Genomic DNA, 21,565 nt, shown 5'->3' with positions numbered 1-21,565 from the left:
TTTATATGATGAGGTAATTCCAACCATTCAATCTCCATGGAGATTAAGCCAAATTTAAGCACTTCCTCTATGAAACTCATTAACCCTGACTCCAAAGTTATTGTGAAGAAACCTCTGGTATCGCTTCCACATTGTATGCAAATCTCTCCTAAAGTTATTTTTAATCTCCAATCCGCAATTAGGAGCGTGTGAATGAAGACGTAGGTCGTTATTGAGCGGCCTAATTTGTAATGACGAATGGCGAGCGTGAATATTGCAGTTGCCAAACTGTCCCTTATCATTATCGCCCCCTCAGATGATATAAAGATTCCTCAACTCTCCTGCAGTCGACTCTGATTAAAAGTCCAATTAAAAACCTGTCGGTCAGAGGAGGAGGAGGAGCGTTCTGTCTCGCCGGACGTTGCCCGTGGCTGAGGGTTGATTCTCACACAATCACGTGTTGAGAAATAGTGATTCAGCCTTCATCCTTCTTCATACTTCATCATCCTTCAGCCTTCGTCATCCTTCTTGGTAATTCAATTCAAACAAGATGGCCTCACTTTAACACACAGTAAAAAACATCAACTCACACCTGTACAGCAGAGGAGGCTGCTGAGGGGAGGACGGCTCATAATAATGGCTGGAACGGAGCGAATGGAAATGCGTCAAACCCATGGAAACCATGTGTTTGATGTTGTTGATACCTTTCCACCTATTCCGCTCCAGGCATTACCACGTGCCCGTCCTCAACAATTAAGTTGCCACCAAACTCCTGTGCTGTATAGTACTGGAACACAGGTTGAGTCCCAAGTTACAGTCATAGTAGGGCCCTGGTCAAAAGTAGTGTATCATATAAAGGACAGGGTGCCATTTCAAACCCAGTGCTGTTGTATGTGAGTGTGCTACTTCCCATATCCTAAGCCCAGGGTTTCTATGGTAACACGAACCAACGCACCACAGGTTCACAACATCTAACCCTCTAAAGTAGACCTTGGGGAGCCAGATAGATAACCGCTACAGTGTAACTCACACTTCACCTAGATAATAAAACATTATCTGATAATACATTGTACTGTTCTGTGCTGTATAAATATTTAACAATATGGCTTGTGTGGTGAAATTAATCTCTCCACAGAGACCATTTTCACAATTTTCTTGACAATCATTCTGATCTGTGCTGATCTCTGTTAGTGTTTATGACTGGTTGTAAATGGCCCTCTTCTGCTTGCTCTAATATCTCTCTGGCTTGTGCTATTATCAGTCTGTACATAGTGAAGTGCTTATCTCAGCGCTTTGAAACTCCTCTCTACAAACCAATGACTGTATATATAAATGGACAAAGCCACTGATCACGTGACACCATTAATTCCTATGTGAAGACTCAATAGCGCATTGAAGCCAAGTGAAGTCTGTTTAAATGGTGTCTGATGAAGACATAACATGCGCAGTTTGAGCTACTCCAGGAAGTGCTGCTCCCTCTCATTGAGTAACTGAAGCTGAAGGCTTCCGGAGTACTGCTGGCTGCCATTAGCAACTTAATTATCCTTATAACTTCTTCTGTGTGCGATTTTAAAATAATCGGTTCAAGGACATACATCTGGTGTGTTAGAAGCAATTGTTGGTACCATGATTGTCTTCTAAATTGTTTTATTTACTCAAAGATTTACCATGAAGATTGTCATTTTTCCATTCACTATAATGGGGGATCCTGTTTTTCTGCTAACAAAGCCTTTAGTACCTCGGTTGGCCTCGAACTTCCATGGCATCAATCTGAGGGGGCAGTCGTTCTCCCCTGCTACAAACACACTGGCAGCATTACAGCAAGCCAGCATGAGCCAGTCTGTCTGTACAGAGAGCCATTAGAAATTTGCAACGAAGTGTCCGAAATTGCATCCTATTCCGTACATAGTGCTCTACTTTTGACCACGGCCCATAATTCCCTACAAAGTGCCCAACTTTTGACCAGGGCACATAGAGCACTAGTCAAACGTACTGCACTATTTGGGGAATAACGTGCTATTTTAGATGCATCCTGGGAAGGGACCCCTGATTACAACAGGCAGGATTTACAAGCCTGTTTCTAGCACATTATCCATTAGTTTAACAAATTGTAATTGATTGCCAGGTAGCGTCTGTGGGACTCCTATGGGACATAGATGACTACACAGCAGCTTCCTGTGAGCCTAGTCCCCATCATGCCTTTTACTTTAATCAAATCCAGCGCTAATTCTAAGTGCTTTGGCACTTAAGCCACATTAAAGAGTTTAACCATAGCCCAGAAGTGCTCTGTACTACATTAATCAATTAGTAAGCTTGACGATAATTGCAGTGCACTGTGTGACGGGCCCCGCTCCTCTTATAAAAGCTGAGGTTGAGACAGTAAATGTTTTGAAATGAGATTCGGGGTCGAGTGTAGGGACAAAGTTAATAATATAAACAAGCCTCGCGTAAACACAGGTCATCTACCATTGTCCCCCCCAAACTCAACTCTGGAATTCGAAGCCAGTTCCACTGTGTTTTTTTTCAATGTTGTGCTCTAATCAGGGACTGATTTAGACCTGAGACACCAGGTGGGTACAATTAATGATCAGGTAGAACAGAAAAGCAGCAGGCTCTGTACCTCATAGGGTCGGAGTTGAACACCCCTGCTATAGGCTATACTGTACAACAATGCGTATAACGGTTCTGTAGTAGCCTACAACAGGCTAAGTTATAGGTGAGAGGTAAAACATTTTACCATTGCCCCTACTGAAGCTATGTACAGTATCCTAATGGTTTTATTTGAGAGTCAAAATGACATCAACTAATTTACCCTATGCACACAAAAACACGTTTTACAACATGTCCAAAAATCCTAAACAGTCAAAAAGTCTCCGCACAGACACGCTCCGTGTCCCTTGTCCAGGTTCAGGAGAGTCCAAGGTACAGCCAGTCTAGCAAAGGTCGAACCAGACCGTGAGACGCAGGTGCACCAGAGGCAAAGCACATTTGCTCCACCACTGTGAACAGAGAGCATGGAGGAAGACCTAAAGAAGAGGCCCACGTCCAGGGGTCTGAGTACCCTGGAGAAGAGCCTGATACTACTGTTTGTGGCTCTGACTGGCGCCTGCATCGGACTGGTGGTCATCTACTTCACTGACAAGAACAGCGTCCCCACTGATGAAGGTGAGTAGTGTACTACCTGTATGTTTAAATGGAGGGAAGGGAAAGGGGGATACCTAGTTAGTTGCACAACTAAATGCATTAAACCCGAAATGGGTCTTCCGCATTTAACCCAACCCTTCTGAATCAGAGAGGAGCGGGGGGCTGCCTTAATCGATATGCACGTCATCGGTGCCCGGGGAGAAGTTGTTGTTGGAGGTTAACCTTACACAAGGACTGAAATGCAGATTTTTTCACCTTTTCAGCTCAGGGATTGGAACCAGCAACCATTAGGTTACTGACCGAATTCTGTTAACTGCTAGGCTACCTGGTGGTGAGCTGCTATATACTTTAAACACATTCATGTAGGCCAGATGATTAGTACTACTGTATATACTGTAAACACATAGGAGTTGTACTATCCCTCTAAACTTCATCACTGTCAAGGAGGTGTGTGAGTACAAAACTTGAAACACTTCAATCAAATGAAGGTTTTTAGCTCTACTCACACCAGAAAGTTCAATGCCTCTCAGCAGGACTATGAAACAGTGATTTATGGACCTGTGTGATTTATGGACCATTATACATTTACCATAATAGCAGGCTTAGCTAAGCGTCTGGGGAGTGGGTGGGTAATGGCTGTCGGTTGGTGGTGAGTTTGCTGACAAGAAGATGAAAAGTGATGTTTTGTTGTCTATTTTGATTTAAATTTCCATCACTGTACATTGTGCTCTTAATGTATCTCTGTCTCTGACAGATGTTTTATTATTTAGGATTAAATTAAGCCACACTTTCATATCAGCAATAAATGATAAGTATAGAAGAATGATCTGAGTCATTGTATACCGCAATAACAAACCAACGGCATTCGTTGCTACAGTAATAATGGCATTGAATACTTCTGGCATTGAATGTGCCTCCATTCTGGGTACAGGGCGAGACAGAGAGTTATATTCTAAGGGGATTCTGTGTCTTTGTGGTACCTTTGTGATGTGAGTCACAGTGACGTCCCCTGCCACTGGCCTCACAGTGTGGCAGACAGACAGTCCGAGCTGAGACCCAGCTGTGGAGGAACAGAACGACAACAAAAGGCAAAGGTTCCCTCTAACGTTGAGGGAACGTCTATAGACAAACCTCCTGCGAACCTTTAGGGATATCTGAAAGTCTAATTGGTCCCCTTGGACATTGGCTTCTCATTGGTCACACCACTGGATACTGATGCACTGACGCGGTTCCAAGCACTGTTATGGATTGCTGGACATATTTTTCATATAGTGTCACTCTGTCACCATAGAAAGCATGACAAATACGTCCTCAATTTGTCACGTCTGCATTTTTTTTCATGAGTCATTCTATTTCATCTATAGTTAGAAAACAGCCCATCAAATCATCTGAGTTAAAATGTGAGATAACATGCGTGTTGTTTTGGCTTCTGACAAGGTGTCAATCTATTTATCATATAATATAGTCCACCTATCTGCAATATATCTTGGTGCCTTTTTACAGTTCTGTGCTGGTTCCCAAAAAATACAGCATTTAAATCAAATAAAAATCTATGATGTTATTAACACTGTCCCACGCTACCTTGGCTCGGGTAGCCAAATCAGTCATATCGTACCTAAGAATAATGGCTGTCATCCATTTCTATGAGTGAGACTGTCTTAGGAGACACGGCTGACTCCAGAGACAGCACTCACACAGTACACTGGTCTAGTACAATGCAAATACTCTCACTCTATTTCTCTCTATTTCTCTCACTCTCTCTCTCTCTCTCTCTCTCTCTCTCTCTCTCTCTCTCTCTCTCTCTCTCCCTTTTATATCCTTTCTCCTTTTATTCGTCCTTTAAATCCCTTATTCAATAAACCTTGCCCAGGAATAATGTCTGCACTTTGAAGTGATGGTCATATTGACAGGCCAAAAACTGTCTAGCTTCTGTCTACATTATACAGAGCATTAAAAGTATTCAGACCCCTTGACCTTTTTCCACATTTTGTTACCTTACAGCCTTATTCTAAAATGTATTAAAAAACATTTATCATCAATCTAAACACAATACCCCATAATGACAAAGCAAAAACAGGTTTTTAGAAATGTTTGCAAATTTGTAAAAAACATACAACTGAAAATATCACATTTACATAGGTATTCAGACCCTTCCTCAGTACTTTGTTGAAGCACTTTTGGCAGCGATTACGGCCTTGAGTCTTATTGGGTATGATGCTACAAGCTTGGCATACCTGTATTTGGGGAGTTTCTCCCATTCTTCTCTGCAAGCTCTGTTAGCTTGGATGGGGAGTGTCGCTGCATAGCTATTTTAAGGTCTCTCCATTTTAGATCAGGTTTTAGATCAGGTTCAAGTCTGGGCTCTGGCAGGGCCACTCAAGGACATTCAGAGACATGTCCTGAAACCACTCCTGTGTTGTCTTGGCTGTATAGTTAGGTCGTTATACAGGTCGTTTTCCTGTTGGAAGGTGAAATCTTCACCCCAGTCTGAGGTCCTGAGCGCTCTGGAGCAGGTTTTCATTAAGGATCTATCTCTCTGTACTTTGCTCCGTTCATCTTTCCCTCAATCCTAACTAGTCTCCCAGTCCCTGCCGCTAAAAAACATCCCCACAGCATGATGCTGCCACCACCATGCTTCACTGTAGGGATGGTGCCCAGTTTCTTCCAGACGTGACGCTTGGCATTCAGGCCAAAGAGTTAAATCTTGGTTTCATCAGACCAGAGAATCTTGTTTCTCATGGTCTGAAAGTCTTTAGGTGCCTTTTGGAAAACTCCAAGCGGGCTGTCATGTGCCTTTTACTGATGAGTGGCTTCCGTCTGGCCACTCCACCATGAAAGTCTGATTGGCAGAGTGCTGCAGAGATGATTGTCCTTCAGGAAGTTTCTCCCATCTCCACAGAGGAACTCTGTAACTCTGTCAGAGTGACCAGCGGGTTCTTGGACACCTCCCTGACCGAAGCCCTTCTCCAGGCGGCCAGATCTAGGAAGAGTCTTGGTGGTTCCAAACTGCTTCAACAAAGGTGCCTTTACAAAGTACTGAATCCTTATGTGAATGTGAATGTTTTCTTAATCTAAAAACCTGTTTTTGCTTTGTCATTATGGGGAATTGTGTGTAGATTGATTACGAAAAATAACAATTTTATACATTTTTAAATAAGGCTGTAACATAATAAAATGTGGAAAAAGTTGAGGGGTCTGAATACTTTATGAATGCACTGTAGATACACTACTAGTCAACATACGGATAGATATATGTGTGTACAAAACATTAGGAACACCTGCTCTTTCCATGACATAGACTGACCAGGTGAATCCAGGTGAAAGCTATGATCCCTTATTAAGCTGTGATCCATCATAGTCACTTGTTAAATCCACTTCAATCAGTGTGGATGAAGGGAAGCATTTTTAAGCCTTGTGACATTTGAGACATTAATTTTGTATGTGTGCCATTCAGAGGGTGAATGGGCAAGACAAAATATTTAAGTGCCTTTGAACAGGGTATGGTAGTAGGTGCCAGGCGCACTGGTTTGAGTGTGTCAAGAACTGCAACGCTGCTGGGATTTCCACGCTCAACAGTTTCCCGTGTGTATCAAGAATGGTCCACCACCCAAAGAACATCCAGCCAACATCCAGTCAACATGGACCAGCATCCCTGTGGAACGATTTTGACACCTTGTAGAGTCCATGCCCCAAAGAATTGAGGCTGTTCTGAGGACAAAAAGAAGGGGTACAACTCAATATTAGCAAGGTGTTCTTAATATTCTATACACACAGTGTGTATGTGTGCAAATTATATTTAAAAAACGTGTACTGTATTGGTTGTATAGGATGGTTGCTGACCATGTTGTCATTGGCCACACCATTGTATGAGGGTACCAATTAATTACCAATTACCAATTGCTTTTGTTAAATGGGACTGGTGAAGCAATCTTTAATTCGAATAATCTTATTAACGTAAGTAGTGCCACTATATCATCAAACAGTCTGTCCCAGCAGGATGTTCCATAATGACATTGTGTTACTCTTCCATGTTATACATAACAGCCCAATAACAAGGGTTCTAATCAAAACAAATTATTCTGCCAACATTACCCAAAGCTGTTCCCCTGCAGCTGACACATCAACTGAATGTTCATGTAATCAAGTGCGTGTGTGTGTGTGTGTGTGTGTGTGTGTGTGTGTGTGTGTGTGTGTGTGTGTGTGTGTGTGTGTGTGTGTGTGTGTGTGTGTGTGTGTGTGTGTGTGTGTGTGTGTGTGTGTGTGTGTGTGTGTGTGTGCGTGTGTGCGTGTGTGTGGGACAAGAGGTCAATTCAGGATGCGGGGGTCCTCAGGCACTCAAGGGCCCGTCGGGGGAGTTCACCAGCATGAATCACCCCAGTAGCTACGACAGCGGCATGAGCTGCAGCTGGCACATCACTGTGGACCCAGGCATGGTAAGTACCACAATGCAACACATTCAAAACACTAAGATTTTTATACAGTAACCTCTTTTCCTTTTACTGTGCTCTTTCCTTCAAACAAATACACTGAACAAAAATATAAATGCAATATTCAACCATTTCTACGATTTTACTGAGTTACAGTTCATATAAGGATCTCAGTCAATTAAATTCATTAGGCCCTAATCTATGGATTCCACACTTTAAAAAAGGTTGGGGTGTGGATCAGAAAACCAGTCAGTATCTGGTGTAACCACCATTTGCCTCATGCAGCGCGACACATCTCCTTCACATTGAGTTGATCAGTCTGTTGATTGTGGTCTGTGGGATGTTGTCCCACTCCTCTTCAATGACTGTGCGAAGTAGCTGGATATTGGCGGGAAATGGAACATGCTGTCGTACATATTGATCCAGAGCATTCCAAACATGCTCAATGGGTGACATGTCTGGTGAGTATGCAGGTCATGGAAGAACTGGGACATTTTCAGCTTCCAGGAATTGTGTACAGATTTTTGCGACATGTATTAACATGCTGAAACGTGAGGTAATGTCGGCAGATGAATGGCATGATAATGTGCCTCAGGATCTCATCACGGTATCTCTGTGCATTCAAATTTCCATTGATAAAATTAAATTGTGTTGGTTGTCTGAAGCTCATGCCTGCCCATACCATAACTCCACCACCACCATGCTCATTCACACAACGCTATATATGTTGTCTTCCATCTGCCCGGTACAGATGAAACCCGGGATTCGTCTGTTAAGAGCACACTACTCCAGCGTGCCAGTGGCCATTGAAGGTGAGCATTTGCCCACTGAAGTTGAGTACGACACCAAACTGCAGTAAGGTCAAGACCCTGGTGAGGATGACGAACACTCAGATGAGCTTCCCTGAGACGCTATCTGACAGTTATTGCAGAAATGATTCGGTTGTGCAAACCCACAGTTTCATCAGCTGTCCGGGTGGCTGGTCTAAGACGATCCCGCAGGTGAAGAAGCCGGATGTGAAGGTTTATTTTATTTATTTATTTCACCTTTATTTAACCAGGTAGGCTAGTTGAGAACAAGTTCTCATTTGCAACTGCGACCTGGCCAAGATAAAGCAAAGAAGTTCGACACATATAACAAGCAGAGTTACACATGGAATAAACAAACATACAATCAATAATACAGTAGGAAAATCTATATACAGCATGTAAATACGCCATGGTGGCAAAGTAATTACAATATAGCAATTAAACACTGGAATGGTAGGATGTGCAGAAGATGAATGTGCAAGTTGAGATACTGGGGTACAAAGGAGCAAGATAAATAAATAGTAGATACAGTATGGGGATGAGGTAGATTGGATGGGCTACTTACAGATAAGCTATGTACAGGTGCAGTGATCTGTGAGCTGCTCTGACAGCTGGTGCTTAAAGCTAGTGAGGGAGGTAAGAGTCTCCAGCTTCAGAAATTTGTGCAGTTCGTTCCACTCATTGGCAGCAGAGAACTGGAAGGAGTTGCAGCCAAAGGAAGAATTGGCTTTGGGGGTGACCAGTGAGATATACCTGCTGGAGTGTGTGCTACGGGTGGGTGCTGCCATGGTGACCAGTGAGCTGAGATAAGGCGGGGCTTTACCTAGCAGAGACTCATAGATGACCTGGAGCCAGTGGGTTTGGCGACGAGTATGAAGCGAGGGCCAGCCAACGAGAGCATACAGGTCACAGTGGTGGGTAGTATATGGGGCTTTGGTGACAAAATGGATGGCACTGTGATAGACTGCATCCAATTTGTTGAGTAGAGTGTTGGAGGCTATTTTGTAAATGACATTGACGAAGTCGAGGATCGGTAGGATGGTCAGTTTTACGAGGGTATGTTTGGCAGCATGAGTGAAGGATGCTTTGTTGCGAAAAAGGAAGCCGATTCTAGATTTAATTTTGGATTGGAGATGTTTAATGTGAGTCTGAAAGGAGAGTTTACAGTCTAACCAGACACCTAGGTATTTGTAGTTGTCCACATATTCTAAGTTAGAACCGTCCAGAGTAGTGATGCTGGACGGGTGGGCAGGTGCGGGCAGCGATCTGTTGAAGAGCATGCATTTAGTTTTACTTGCGTTTAAGGGCAGTTGGAGGCCACGGAAGGAGAGTTGTATGGCATTGAAGCTCATCTGGAGGTTCGTTAACACAGTGTCTAACGAAGGGCCAGAGGTATACAGAATGGTGTCGTCTGCGTAGAGGTTTATCAAAGAATCACCAGCAGCAAGAGCGACATCATTGATGTATACAGAGAAGAGAGTCGGCCCGAGAATTGAACCCTGTGGCACCCCCATAGAGACTGCCAGAGGTCCGGACAACAGGCCCTCCGACTTGACATACTGAACTCTATCGGAGAAGTAGTTGGTGAACCAAGTGAGGCAATCATTTGAGAAACCAAGGCTGTTGAGTCTGCCAATAAGAATGTTGTGATTGACAGAGTCGAAAGCCTTAGCCAGGTCGATGAATACGGCTGCACAGTAATGTCTCTTATCGATGGCGGTTATGATATCGTTTAGGACCTTGAGCGTGGCTGAGGTGCACCCATGACCAGCTCTGAAACCAGATTGCATAGAGGAGAAGGTACGATGAGATTCGAAATGGTCGGTGATCTGTTTGTTAACTTGGCTTTCAAAGACCTCAGAAAGGCAGGGTAGAATAGATATAGGTCTGTAGCAGTTTGGGTCAAGAGTGTCTCCCCCTTTGAAGAGGGGGAGGACCGCGGCAGATTTCCAATCTATGGGAATCTCAGACGATACAAAAGACAGGTTGAACAGGCTAGTGATAGGGGTTGCAACAATTTTGGCAGATCATTTTAGAAAGAGAGGGTCCAGATTGTCTAGCCCGGCTGATTTGTAGAGGTACTGGGATGACGTGGTTACATGTGGTTTGCAGTTGTGAGTCAGATTGGATGTACTGCCAAATGTTCTAAAGCAGAGAAATGAACATTACATTCTCTGGCAACAGCTCTGGTGAACATTCCTGCATTCAGCATGCCAATTGCATTGTGTTGTGTGACAAAACTGCACATTTTAGAGTGGCTTTTTCTTGTCCCCAGCACAAGGTGCACCTGTGTAATGATCATGCTGATTAATCAACTTCTTTATATTCCACACTGATCAGGTGGATCTTGGCAAATAAGAAATGCTCAGTAACAGGGATGTAAACAAATTTGTTCACCAAATTTGAGAGAAATAAGCTTTTTGTGAGTATGGAACATTTCTGGGATCTTTTATTTCAGCTCATAAAACATGGGTCCAACAATTAACATGTTTTTGTTCAGTATACATGTCAAAACTCAACTAAGTCTCATAGGCTCTGTTCAAATGTCATTGACTAGCCTCCCTCCCTCCTTTCCTTCCTTCCTTCCTTCTTTCCTTCCTTCCTTCCTTCCTTCCTTTCTTTCTTTCTTTCTTAATTGAAGTAGTCACTGGTTGGATCATTGACTACCTCATGGAAGAGATAAAGGAAGAATGGATGTATTTTTAAGAATTCTAAACTTTCAAGAGATAATCTAAAAAAGCCTCATGTCATTTCCATGATGACCACTGATCTGACAGGAGCTGATGGGTGGAAGTAACACGCCAGACACCTTTCCATGCCCTGTCCTTTCACCCATCAGTGCACATACAGAGCAGAAGAGAACACAAGGACAGGCGGCCATTTTGGAAATTGGAAAATGGGAACCCAGTCATATTGTAAGGAACAGGGCCTCTTGTCCTTAAAGGAGATTCTGTGTCTGCCTGATAAATATTCATCAAAGGGATCCCCTTATCTTTTATTAATGCACAGCGGCTAGAGAGAATGTTTGGCAGGTGCAGAAACCATTAAGATAACGACTAAAAACATCAAATGAACCACATCACTAACTTTGAAAAACTCTAAACCAGAATGCTTGGTTGACTTGTATAGAACAAAACCTGCAGCGGAACAATGCTTTAAAAGACGCCTTCGATCACCGTCACCACCAGAACAGATCATCATTTCAATGATCTTTCATTGGAATAGTGCTTTTGATATGAGTCTCTGAGCTGGAAGGATGTCAGGCGTAGCCATAGGTCTGCATCTCAAATGGAACCCTATTCCTTATGCAGTGCACTACTTTTGACCAGAGCCCATAGTTCTAAATAGGGAATAGTGTGTCATTTAGGAAGCAACCATAGACAGACACCAGGGTATAACAGTACGGAAGGTAGGCAAGGCGAACAGAACAGAAAGCCCTTAGATCAGATGTAGCTCTGAGACATGGGTAAACACAGCTCCACACCGTGACAGATGGCTGCTCTGCCGTCTCTTTCATTCTCTCAAGCTACGACATCCGGAGAAGGAGAAGAGACAGGAAAACAAAAAAACATTTTCACTTTGCCAAGCAAGCCAGACTGAGACTGCCTCTCTCTCCCCCTTTCTTTCTCTCTCTCTCTCTCTCTCTCTCTCTCTCTCTCTCTCTCTCTCTCTCTCTCTCTCATTCCTCTCTCTCTCTCTCTCTCTCTCTCTCTCTCTCATTCCTCTCTCATTCCTCTCTCTCTCTCTCTCTCTCTCTCTCTCTCTCTCTCTCTCTCTCCCCCTCTCTCATTCCTCTCTCATTCCTCTCTCTCTCCCTATCTGTTCCTCTCTTTTTCCCCGTCGTCTCGATTTTAATCTCTCTCTCTCTCTCTCTCTCTCTCTCTCTCTCTCTCTCTCTCTCTCTCTCTCTCTCTCTCTCTCTCTCTCTCTCTCTCTCTCTCTCTCTCTCCCTCCCTCCCTCCCTCTCCTGTCTCTCTCTCTCTCTCTCTCTCTCTCTCTCTCTCTCTCGCGCGCGCTCACTCGCACACACACGCATATGCACACACACACACACACAGTCAAGCCTCCTATTAAGTAGCAGTATGTCTACTGCTCTAGTCTCAAAGACAGTGAATAATAAAAACCTGCCTGTTTGTTTTCCTCTACTCCAGGTGATCCATTTGTGGTTTGAACACTTCTCCCTGGAGGCAACAGACCTGTGCACAGCAGACTACTTTACAATACAGGACAACCTGGGAGTCATTGGTAAGACACTGGAGACACTGGAGCCAGACTAATTAAGTGGATTAAGGCCAATACATCCAGGCAAAGGGTTTGGTAGGCCAACATTTATTACTGAAACCTGAGGGGGAGACATATGGTAAGGTTTGTGTGTTGGAGTGGGGGGTAGTGGTTTCTCAAATAGCTCGGTATACAGATCAGATATTGATCCACACAGGGTTTTGAGAGGTGGGGTACAGGTGTAGGGCAGGGGATCCATCCTTGGCATGTCTTCAGGTATGGTGGGGCACAAAGGAATTTAATTCAAAGGAATGTAATTCCATTTCTGTCCTTTGAGCCTGTAGAAAACAAGTATCATACAGTCTCCAGCACATCGTACACATCATATTCAGTTGTTTGATCTATCCTCAGATCTTTTCTCCTTGACTTTACACAACTCTAACCACCATGTTCTCCCCACTATCACTAGCTTTCCCCATTTCCCATTTTATTACAAGCTCATTTACTTGAGCAAACATATTACATTTTAATATTTAATTTACTCCGCATATCATATTCTATTACGCCTGTAGGTGATGGTGTGTGCTCTTCAGACTGTTTCTGACAGGATGGGAGAATTAGACACCCAGCCAGAGAATCTCTCTCTCTCTGTCTCTCTCTCTCTCTCTGTCTCTCTCTCTCTCTCTTTCTCTCTCTCTCTCTCTCTCTCTCTCTCTCTCTCTCTCTCTCTCTCTCTCTCTCTCTCCAACTGTCCATTCTCACCTCTTAGCTGACACGCTGGGATGTCTGGCATAGCAAAGGGAAGCTATGTGAAGTGTGAGGTGGAACTATTAAGGTGACTGTGCAAAAGCGTTGATGTTTAAACCTTGTGGTTAGGACACGCTTTTTTCCTGTACTTTTCTATACTTTCTATACTGTATAGTTAGAGATTGGTGGATGGAAATGTGAGGCCACGCCATCATTCTCAGCTGTGTTACACTTTCCACCGTGCCACATTAACACATGGATGCAGACACACATACGCACATACACACATAACTAACCCTGCAGCGTTGTTGCAACACTTCCTCTGGCTCTTCACTTCCTCTGCCCCTTGGCTGCAGCACGACACACCTCACACACTCACGCTCTCTCTCTCTCTCTCTCTCTCTTTCCCTCTCACACACACAGTGTCCCCTATTCCCCAGACCCTCAACACACAGCCCCACAGGACCATCCACACTCCACGGCTATAAAGGGATTGAGCTTTGATGTCAAACCCAAATTAGAGCGTCCACGGCGGACACAGCCTATAAGCCTGGCTGGCCTTCCTCTTCACTACTCCACTTTAAGTTACAGCCCCTAACAAGATTACCGACTTTCAGAGGGAGGTCAACTCTGCACTGCGGAATGTCACATTGATGTTTGACATTACTCGACTGTTTCTGTAACATAGCAACAAAAAATGCATACATGCATTTATTGGAATGTATTGGAAATATCAATGGTATATAGATATACTGGACTGCACATGTAGGTCTAGACGTATGGCCAGTAGCTATTGATTTGACATAAAAGGTTCTATATGTACAGTAATCCACATATTGTTTTCTTCTTTCTCTTCTGTTCTGTTTGGCTCTGCAGGGAGGTTGTGTGGGCGCTCCAAACCCGGACCGATAGTGTCATTAGGAAACTCTATGTTGTTGTTCTTTGACACCAATGACAGAAATACAGACAAGGGATTCAAAGCGAAGTACCAAGCTGTGACACCAGAGAGTACTTTAGGTACAATAACACCATTATCAACAGTGATCATAGTTGTGAACATTCAGAACTTTTCAGGAGAGAGAGCGAGAGAGAGAGAGAGAGAGAGAGAGAGAGAGAGAGAGAGAGAGAGAGAGAGAGAGAGAGAGAGAGAGAGAGAGAGAGAGAGAGAGAGAGAGAGAGAGAGAGAGAGAGAGAGAGAGAGAGAGAGAGAGAGAGAGAGAGAGAGAGAGAGAGAGAGAGAGAGAGAGAGAGAGAGAGAGAGACGGGGGGCAAGGAGACATAGAAGGAGTAACAGAGAAAGAGGACAGAGAGAAAGCAATGGATGGATGGTGGGTATCCTTGAGGTGTCTGTTCAGCTGAAGTCCTCTCCATCTCCACACTCCCTGCTTCCAGAAATAGCCGGGGCTGGTGGCGCTCTCCAAGGTGACCGCGGTGATCTACTGACCCCTGGGTTCCCAGCACAGAACTATGAGAACGGGGCTCTCTACCAGGTACACACACACACACACACACACACACACACTCTCACACTACTAGCGGCTTCCACAAGGACATGCCATCCATGGTACCACACACAATCTGCCATACACATGGCAGCATCTTTCTACCAGGTGGTGTATTATCCACAACACGTTGTTTATATGGCCCCAGTCTTTCTGTGAGGTACTTTACAATCAATAGGGCCTTTCTCTCTGTCTGAGGAAGTGAATAATAATAACATGGTGCGTCATGTCGTGTGCTTTATGGAGCTTAGCTACATCAATAACAATCAGTGGGGAAACGGACTCCTATATTTTGGGGTGTTTACAAATGAGGTGCCCCTTTAGTAAATCCATGGTCACTAGGCACCATCTGAACACAGGGGGCTGTTGACCATGCTTGATGTTCTGGATAGTGGATCGAGATCGGGGAGCAACTCGCGTCGTGTTTGGCTCGGAGCACGGCTGAGCGCTTTGACGTCAGCTTTTGCTTGGTTTGGATCATTAGATCATTGGGCTGCGTCACAAATGGCACCCTATAGCCCTTTATAGTGCACTACAGGTCCCATAGGGCTCTGGTTAAAAGTAGTGCACTATGTAGGGGAAAGGTTGCCAATTGGGACTCATGCTTTGTCCTGTTGTTTGGCTGTGTATTATCTGGCTTGCTCATGTTGCTTTCTGTCTCCTCCTTGGCTTGGATGTTGAGGCGGATGGGCTCCTGTCCAAACCGTCACAGCCCAGGAGATATTGGATGATTTTTATTCATGACTCGTGTCAATATGCAGCGCATGCAGCCGTCTGCAACCTGGGCACCCTCCAGGCAGAAAGAGAGAGAAAGAGATGGATGGGAACATTGAGGAGAAATTATGCATAAAGCAATGTAGATAGAAATGAAATGTAGAGAAAGGACACCCTTGCCCGTTTCCTGCTGACGAGTGACTGAGTCTATTCTAGAGATGTCACTTCTATCCGTAATGTTTTTCTTAAGGTTGTGCCTTACTTAGAAAGCCCCTGCCTTGGAACATGAATACGTTCAATTGTGTGCCAAAAACCCCGCCCCCACCAGAATCTACTAGAAGGAATATCAGACTCATGTGGGTGCATGTGGTTATATAATGGATTTATCTTGACATTGATTGAATCGTTGATCTTTGATCATTGATTTAATCTTTGTAATTGATTGAATGTTTGATGAAGTAATGGAAATATAATGGATGTTTGTGTTCAAATTAAAGGGATGTGTTTGTGTATGAAATGAATGCTCGTGGTCAAACAAAATGCATATCTTTGTGTATAAAATGGATGTTTGTGGTCAAACTAAATGGATTTGTTTGTGTTTAAAATGGATGTTTGTGGTAAAAACTAAATGAATATGTTTGTGTACGAAATGTGTGGTGAAATGAAATAGTGTGTGCATGTGGTCCACAGTGGAGGATCACTGTACCAGAGGGAGAGAAGATCAGACTGACGTTCTCCTCCTTCGACCTGGTCCCTGAGGCCTGTAGAGATTACGTAGATGTCTACGATGGCCACAAAACCGGCTCCGCCATGTTGGGTAAGACATCACTCTGTGTTATGCTAACTCTGGTATACAGCAGTTGGACTAGTATAGATACTTATAGTACAGACATACTTAGGCCTACACACCTGTTGCACAATATGTGTAGGCCAACACTCAAAATGTACTTATTCACTAGTCTCATAATATGTCAAAATACCCTAATTATACCCTACCCTCATAATATGGGTACAATCAAATATTCATTTTCTAAAATAGGCTACTTTTGTTCATGGATTTTCAATGATGAGAACAGAGAGACTGTGACAACGAGTGCAACCTCTTCAATCCTCCAAACCCACAATCAATATATTCTTAAGTCTCACAATTTGAGCAACTTTACTAATGAACTAGTTTTAGGAGGTATTGTATCTTAATCGACATGCAACAGGAGCACTTGGCAGTTGAAACAGGCTGTGGGGAGTGAAATCAACTATGCACACGGCAACACTCAAATTCACTTCAGTGGTGCATAAGGCCTGCCCAGGTTTTACATCAGTGTACCACAAATTGGAGTTTGGGTTATTATAACTAACTGTGTAGTTTGATTAGTGGCCTAATCGAACTCTTCAGGGGTTTCTGAACAGTGAAATGTTGTTTTCTCACAGGTCGATTCTGTGGTAGTAAGAATCCAGGACGCCTGGATTCCAGTGGCAACACGATGGTGGTGCGTTTCAAAAGCGATGCCACTCTCACCTCCAAGGGTTTCAGTGCCACATTCACCAAGACCGGCCTCATCCCGACCACGGTCAAACCTACCACCATGATGCCCACAACACTAGCTATAACCGGTGAGTACACTACGGGGAAAACCATAGAATAGCATAGAATTCTATATCTATGAGTGTACCCATAGACAATATATCAGTTCTATATCTATGAGTGTACCTATAGACAATATATCACTTCTATATCTATGAGTGTAGCCATAGATAATATATCAGTTCTATATCTATGAGTGTACCCATAGACAATATATCAGTTCTATATCTATGAGTGTACCTATAGACAATATATCACTTCTATATCTATGAGTGTAGCCATAGATAATATATCAGTTCTATATCTATGAGTGTACCCATAGACAATATATCAGTTCTATATCTATGAGTGTGCCCATAGACAATATATCAGTTCTATATCTATGAGTGTACCCATAGACAATATATCAGTTCTATATCTCTGAGTGTACCCATAGACAATATATCAGTTCTATATCTATGAGTGTACCCATAGACAATATATCTAGATAATATATCAGTTCTATATCTCTGAGTGTACCCATAGACAATATATCTAGATAATATATCAGTTCTATATCTATGAGTGTACCCATAGACAATATATCAGTTCTATATCTATGAGTGTACCCATAGACAATATATCTAGATAATATATCAGTTCTATATCTATGAGTGTACCCATAGACAATATATCAGCTCTATATCTATGAGTGTACCCATAGACAATATATCTAGATAAAATATCAGTTCTATATCTATGAGTGTACCCATAGATAATATATCAGTTCTATATCTATGAGTGTACCCATAGACAATATATCAGTTCTATATCTATGAGTGTACCCATAGACAATATATCAGTTCTATATCTATGAGTGTACCCATAGACAATATATCACTTCTATATCTATGAGTGTACCCATAGATAATATATTAGTTCTATATCTATGAGTGTACCCATAGACAATATATCAGTTCTATATCTATGAGTGTACCTATAGACAATATATCACTTCTATATCTATGAGTGTACCCATAGACAATATATCTAGATAATATATCAGTTCTATATCTATGAGTGTACCCATAGACAATATATCAGTTCTATATCTATGAGTGTACCCATAGACAATATATCAGTTCTATATCTATGAGTGTACCCATAGACAATATATCACTTCTATATCTATGAGTGTACCCATAGATAATATATTAGTTCTATATCTATGAGTGTACCCATAGACAATATATCAGTTCTATATCTATGAGTGTACCCATAGACAATATATCACTTCTATATCTATGAGTGTACCCATAGATAATATATTAGTTCTATATCTATGAGTGTACCCATAGACAATATATCAGTTCTATATCTATGAGTGTACCTATAGACAATATATCACTTCTATATCTATGAGTGTAGCCATAGATAATATATCAGTTCTATATCTATGAGTGTGCCCATAGACAATATATCAGTTCTATATCTATGAGTGTACCCATAGACAATATATCAGTTCTATATCTATGAGTGTACCCATAGACAATATATCAGTTCTATATCTATGAGTGTACCCATAGACAATATATCAGTTCTATATCTCTGAGTGTACCCATAGACAATATATCTAGATAATATATCAGTTCTATATCTCTGAGTGTACCCATAGACAATATATCTAGATAATATATCAGTTCTATATCTATGAGTGTACCCATAGACAATATATCAGTTCTATATCTATGAGTGTACCCATAGATAATATATCAGTTCTATATCTATGAGTGTACCCATAGATAATATATCAGTTCTATATCTATGAGTGTACCCATAGACAATATATCAGTTCTATATCTATGAGTGTGCCCATAGACAATATATCAGTTCTATATCTATGAGTGTACCCATAGACAATATATCAGTTCTATATCTCTGAGTGTACCCATAGACAATATATCAGTTCTATATCTATGAGTGTACCCATAGACAATATATCAGTTCTATATCTCTGAGTGTACCCATAGATAATATATCAGTGCTATATCTATGAGTGTACCCATAGACAATATATCTAGATAATATATCAGTTCTATATCTCTGAGTGTACCCATAGACAATATATCTAGATAATATATCAGTTCTATATCTATGAGTGTACCCATAGACAATATATCAGTTCTATATCTATGAGTGTACCCATAGACAATATATCTAGATAATATATCAGTTCTATATCTATGAGTGTACCCATAGACAATATATCAGCTCTATATCTATGAGTGTACCCATAGACAATATATCAGCTCTATATCTATGAGTGTACCCATAGACAATATATCTAGATAAAATATCAGTTCTATATCTATGAGTGTACCCATAGATAATATATCAGTGCTATATCTATGAGTGTACCCATAGACAATATATCTAGATAATATATCAGTGCTATATCTATGAGTGTACCCATAGACAATATATCTAGATAATATATCAGTTCTATATCTATGAGTGTACCCATAGACAATATATCAGTTCTATATCTATGAGTGTACCCATAGATAATATATCAGTTCTATATCTATGGGTACACTCATAGACAATATATAAGTTCTATATCTATGAGTGTACCCATAGACAATATATCAGTTCTATATCTATGAGTGTACCCATAGATAATATATCAGTTCTATATCTATGAGTGTACCCATTGATAATATATCAGTTCTATATCTATGAGTGTACCTATAGACAATATATCAGTTCTATATCTATGAGTGTACCCATAGACAATATATCAGTTCTATATCTATGAGTGTACCTATAGACAATATATCACTTCTATATCTATGAGTGTAACCATAGACAATATATCAGTTCTATATCTATGAGTGTAGCCATAGATAATATATCAGTTCTATATCTATGAGTGTACCCATAGACAATATATAAGTTCTATATCTATGAGTGGACCAGTCAGATTGCCGCGTTCAGAGGTTATATGCCCATTCTAGGAATTAGCCTGTATTTCTAATTGTGATTTTCATATAGACCGAGTACTTGGTATGCCACAGTTACAGCCGTATTGACTTTCTGCAGGTAGCCCTCCTTCCTCCTCCTCTTGACTCCAGTTGAAATATGTGAGCTCTCTCCGTGGTATAATTGATTAGAATTCAGTGGCTTGCAGCAGCAACACTATCGATGTTGTTAAACCTTCCTCACCAGAACATTTTTGTCAAAACTCGCCTCTTTTTCTAGTTTTTCATTCATTTAAATGATATAGAAGGATTGATTTCCTCAGCGAGATAAATTGCTAAACTATGTCCACATTACACACAGCAGGCATACATAGCAGGCATAACTTTGCCTCTAGCAACTTCCATACTCTAACTGTGCATCCCAAATGACAACCTATTCCCTATATAGTGCACTACTTTTGACCAGAGCCCTATCAAAAGTAGTGCACTACTGTATATAGTGAATAGGGTGCCATTTGGGACGCAGCTGAACAGATGTAAATTGTTGGCTATGTTGTGAAGATCAGTATAAACCAGCTGATTGATGAGCAGTGTTTGTTGGTAAATTATCACCAGTGTGATATGCTGGCATAATGGTTATCGCTGCCTTTCTCCTAACATAGACACAATGATAAGAGGCTGACAGGCAGCTTAAAGGACAATTCCACCCCCAAACTATCTTTTGGTGATTGTTTCATTAGTCTATTGTTGACATAGTGCCAAAACGTTTTGCTTGTCAGCTATCAAGTTTTCAAGATATGTAACTTTCAAAGTACAGAAACCATCCCATCATATGAAGCAAAACGCAGCATCATATGATGCAAAATGCATCATACGGGGATGATTTCTGTATTTTGAAAGTTACATATCTTGAAAACTTGATTGATGACAAGCAAAACATTTTGGGACTATGTCAACAATAGACTAATTAAACAAATACCCAAAACATATTTTTGGGTGGAGTTGTCCTTTAAATAAGAATGAATGCAGCCAAAACAATAGGGTGGGTGTGTCGTTTTTGTGTGTGTGCGTGCTCGAGGGAGTCTCCCATAGCCCTAAGCTTTGTTCATTCATCACTAACCCAAGCTTCATGTTCTCTGCTACAGACTCAGGCTGCGGTGGTGTCGGAACGCTGTTTGGCCGTAAAGGGGAGATCCATTCTATGGGATTCCCAGATGCGTATCCCGGGAATCTTCACTGCTCCTGGAACATCACAGCTCCGGAAGGTTTCCTGGTCAAACTGCACGTCACAGACATGTCCGTTACGGGAGAGGTGGGCCAGTGTGGCGAAGACAAGCTTGTAGTTTCTGACAGCCTCCAGGCGCTTGGTAAGTTACAGCCTGTCCACCCAACCTGGATCCCCTGTTAATGTGTTATTATGGAGATCCAAAAATGGCTCCAAATGGTGTCATAGAGGACAGACACTTTTAGTTGTTTGTTG

The 21,565-nt window shown here is 41.9% G+C and overlaps 1 protein-coding gene across 1 annotated transcript in view; it reads left to right on the top strand.

Moving 5' to 3' along the window:
• The first annotated feature begins 1,357 nt into the window (after positions 1-1,357).
• LOC110498434 (ovochymase-2) overlaps positions 1,358-21,565 on the top strand; it is a 50,983-nt gene continuing 30,775 nt past the window's right edge. Inside the window, exons 1-8 of the mRNA XM_090210349.1 lie at positions 1,358-3,144; positions 7,426-7,556; positions 12,511-12,604; positions 14,204-14,344; positions 14,720-14,817; positions 16,234-16,360; positions 16,972-17,154; positions 21,231-21,452. Coding sequence (XP_090066475.1) covers positions 2,994-3,144; positions 7,426-7,556; positions 12,511-12,604; positions 14,204-14,344; positions 14,720-14,817; positions 16,234-16,360; positions 16,972-17,154; positions 21,231-21,452 — 1,147 coding nt within the window. The 5' untranslated portion in view covers positions 1,358-2,993. The remainder of the gene's footprint in view (positions 3,145-7,425; positions 7,557-12,510; positions 12,605-14,203; positions 14,345-14,719; positions 14,818-16,233; positions 16,361-16,971; positions 17,155-21,230; positions 21,453-21,565) is intronic.

The sequence above is a fragment of the Oncorhynchus mykiss genome, chromosome 19, assembly GCF_057628025.1.
Source record: "Oncorhynchus mykiss isolate SJ-2025 chromosome 19, ASM5762802v1, whole genome shotgun sequence".
Taxonomy (NCBI): Eukaryota; Metazoa; Chordata; class Actinopteri; order Salmoniformes; family Salmonidae; genus Oncorhynchus; species Oncorhynchus mykiss.
This window is presented reverse-complemented; position numbering and strand designations above follow the sequence as displayed.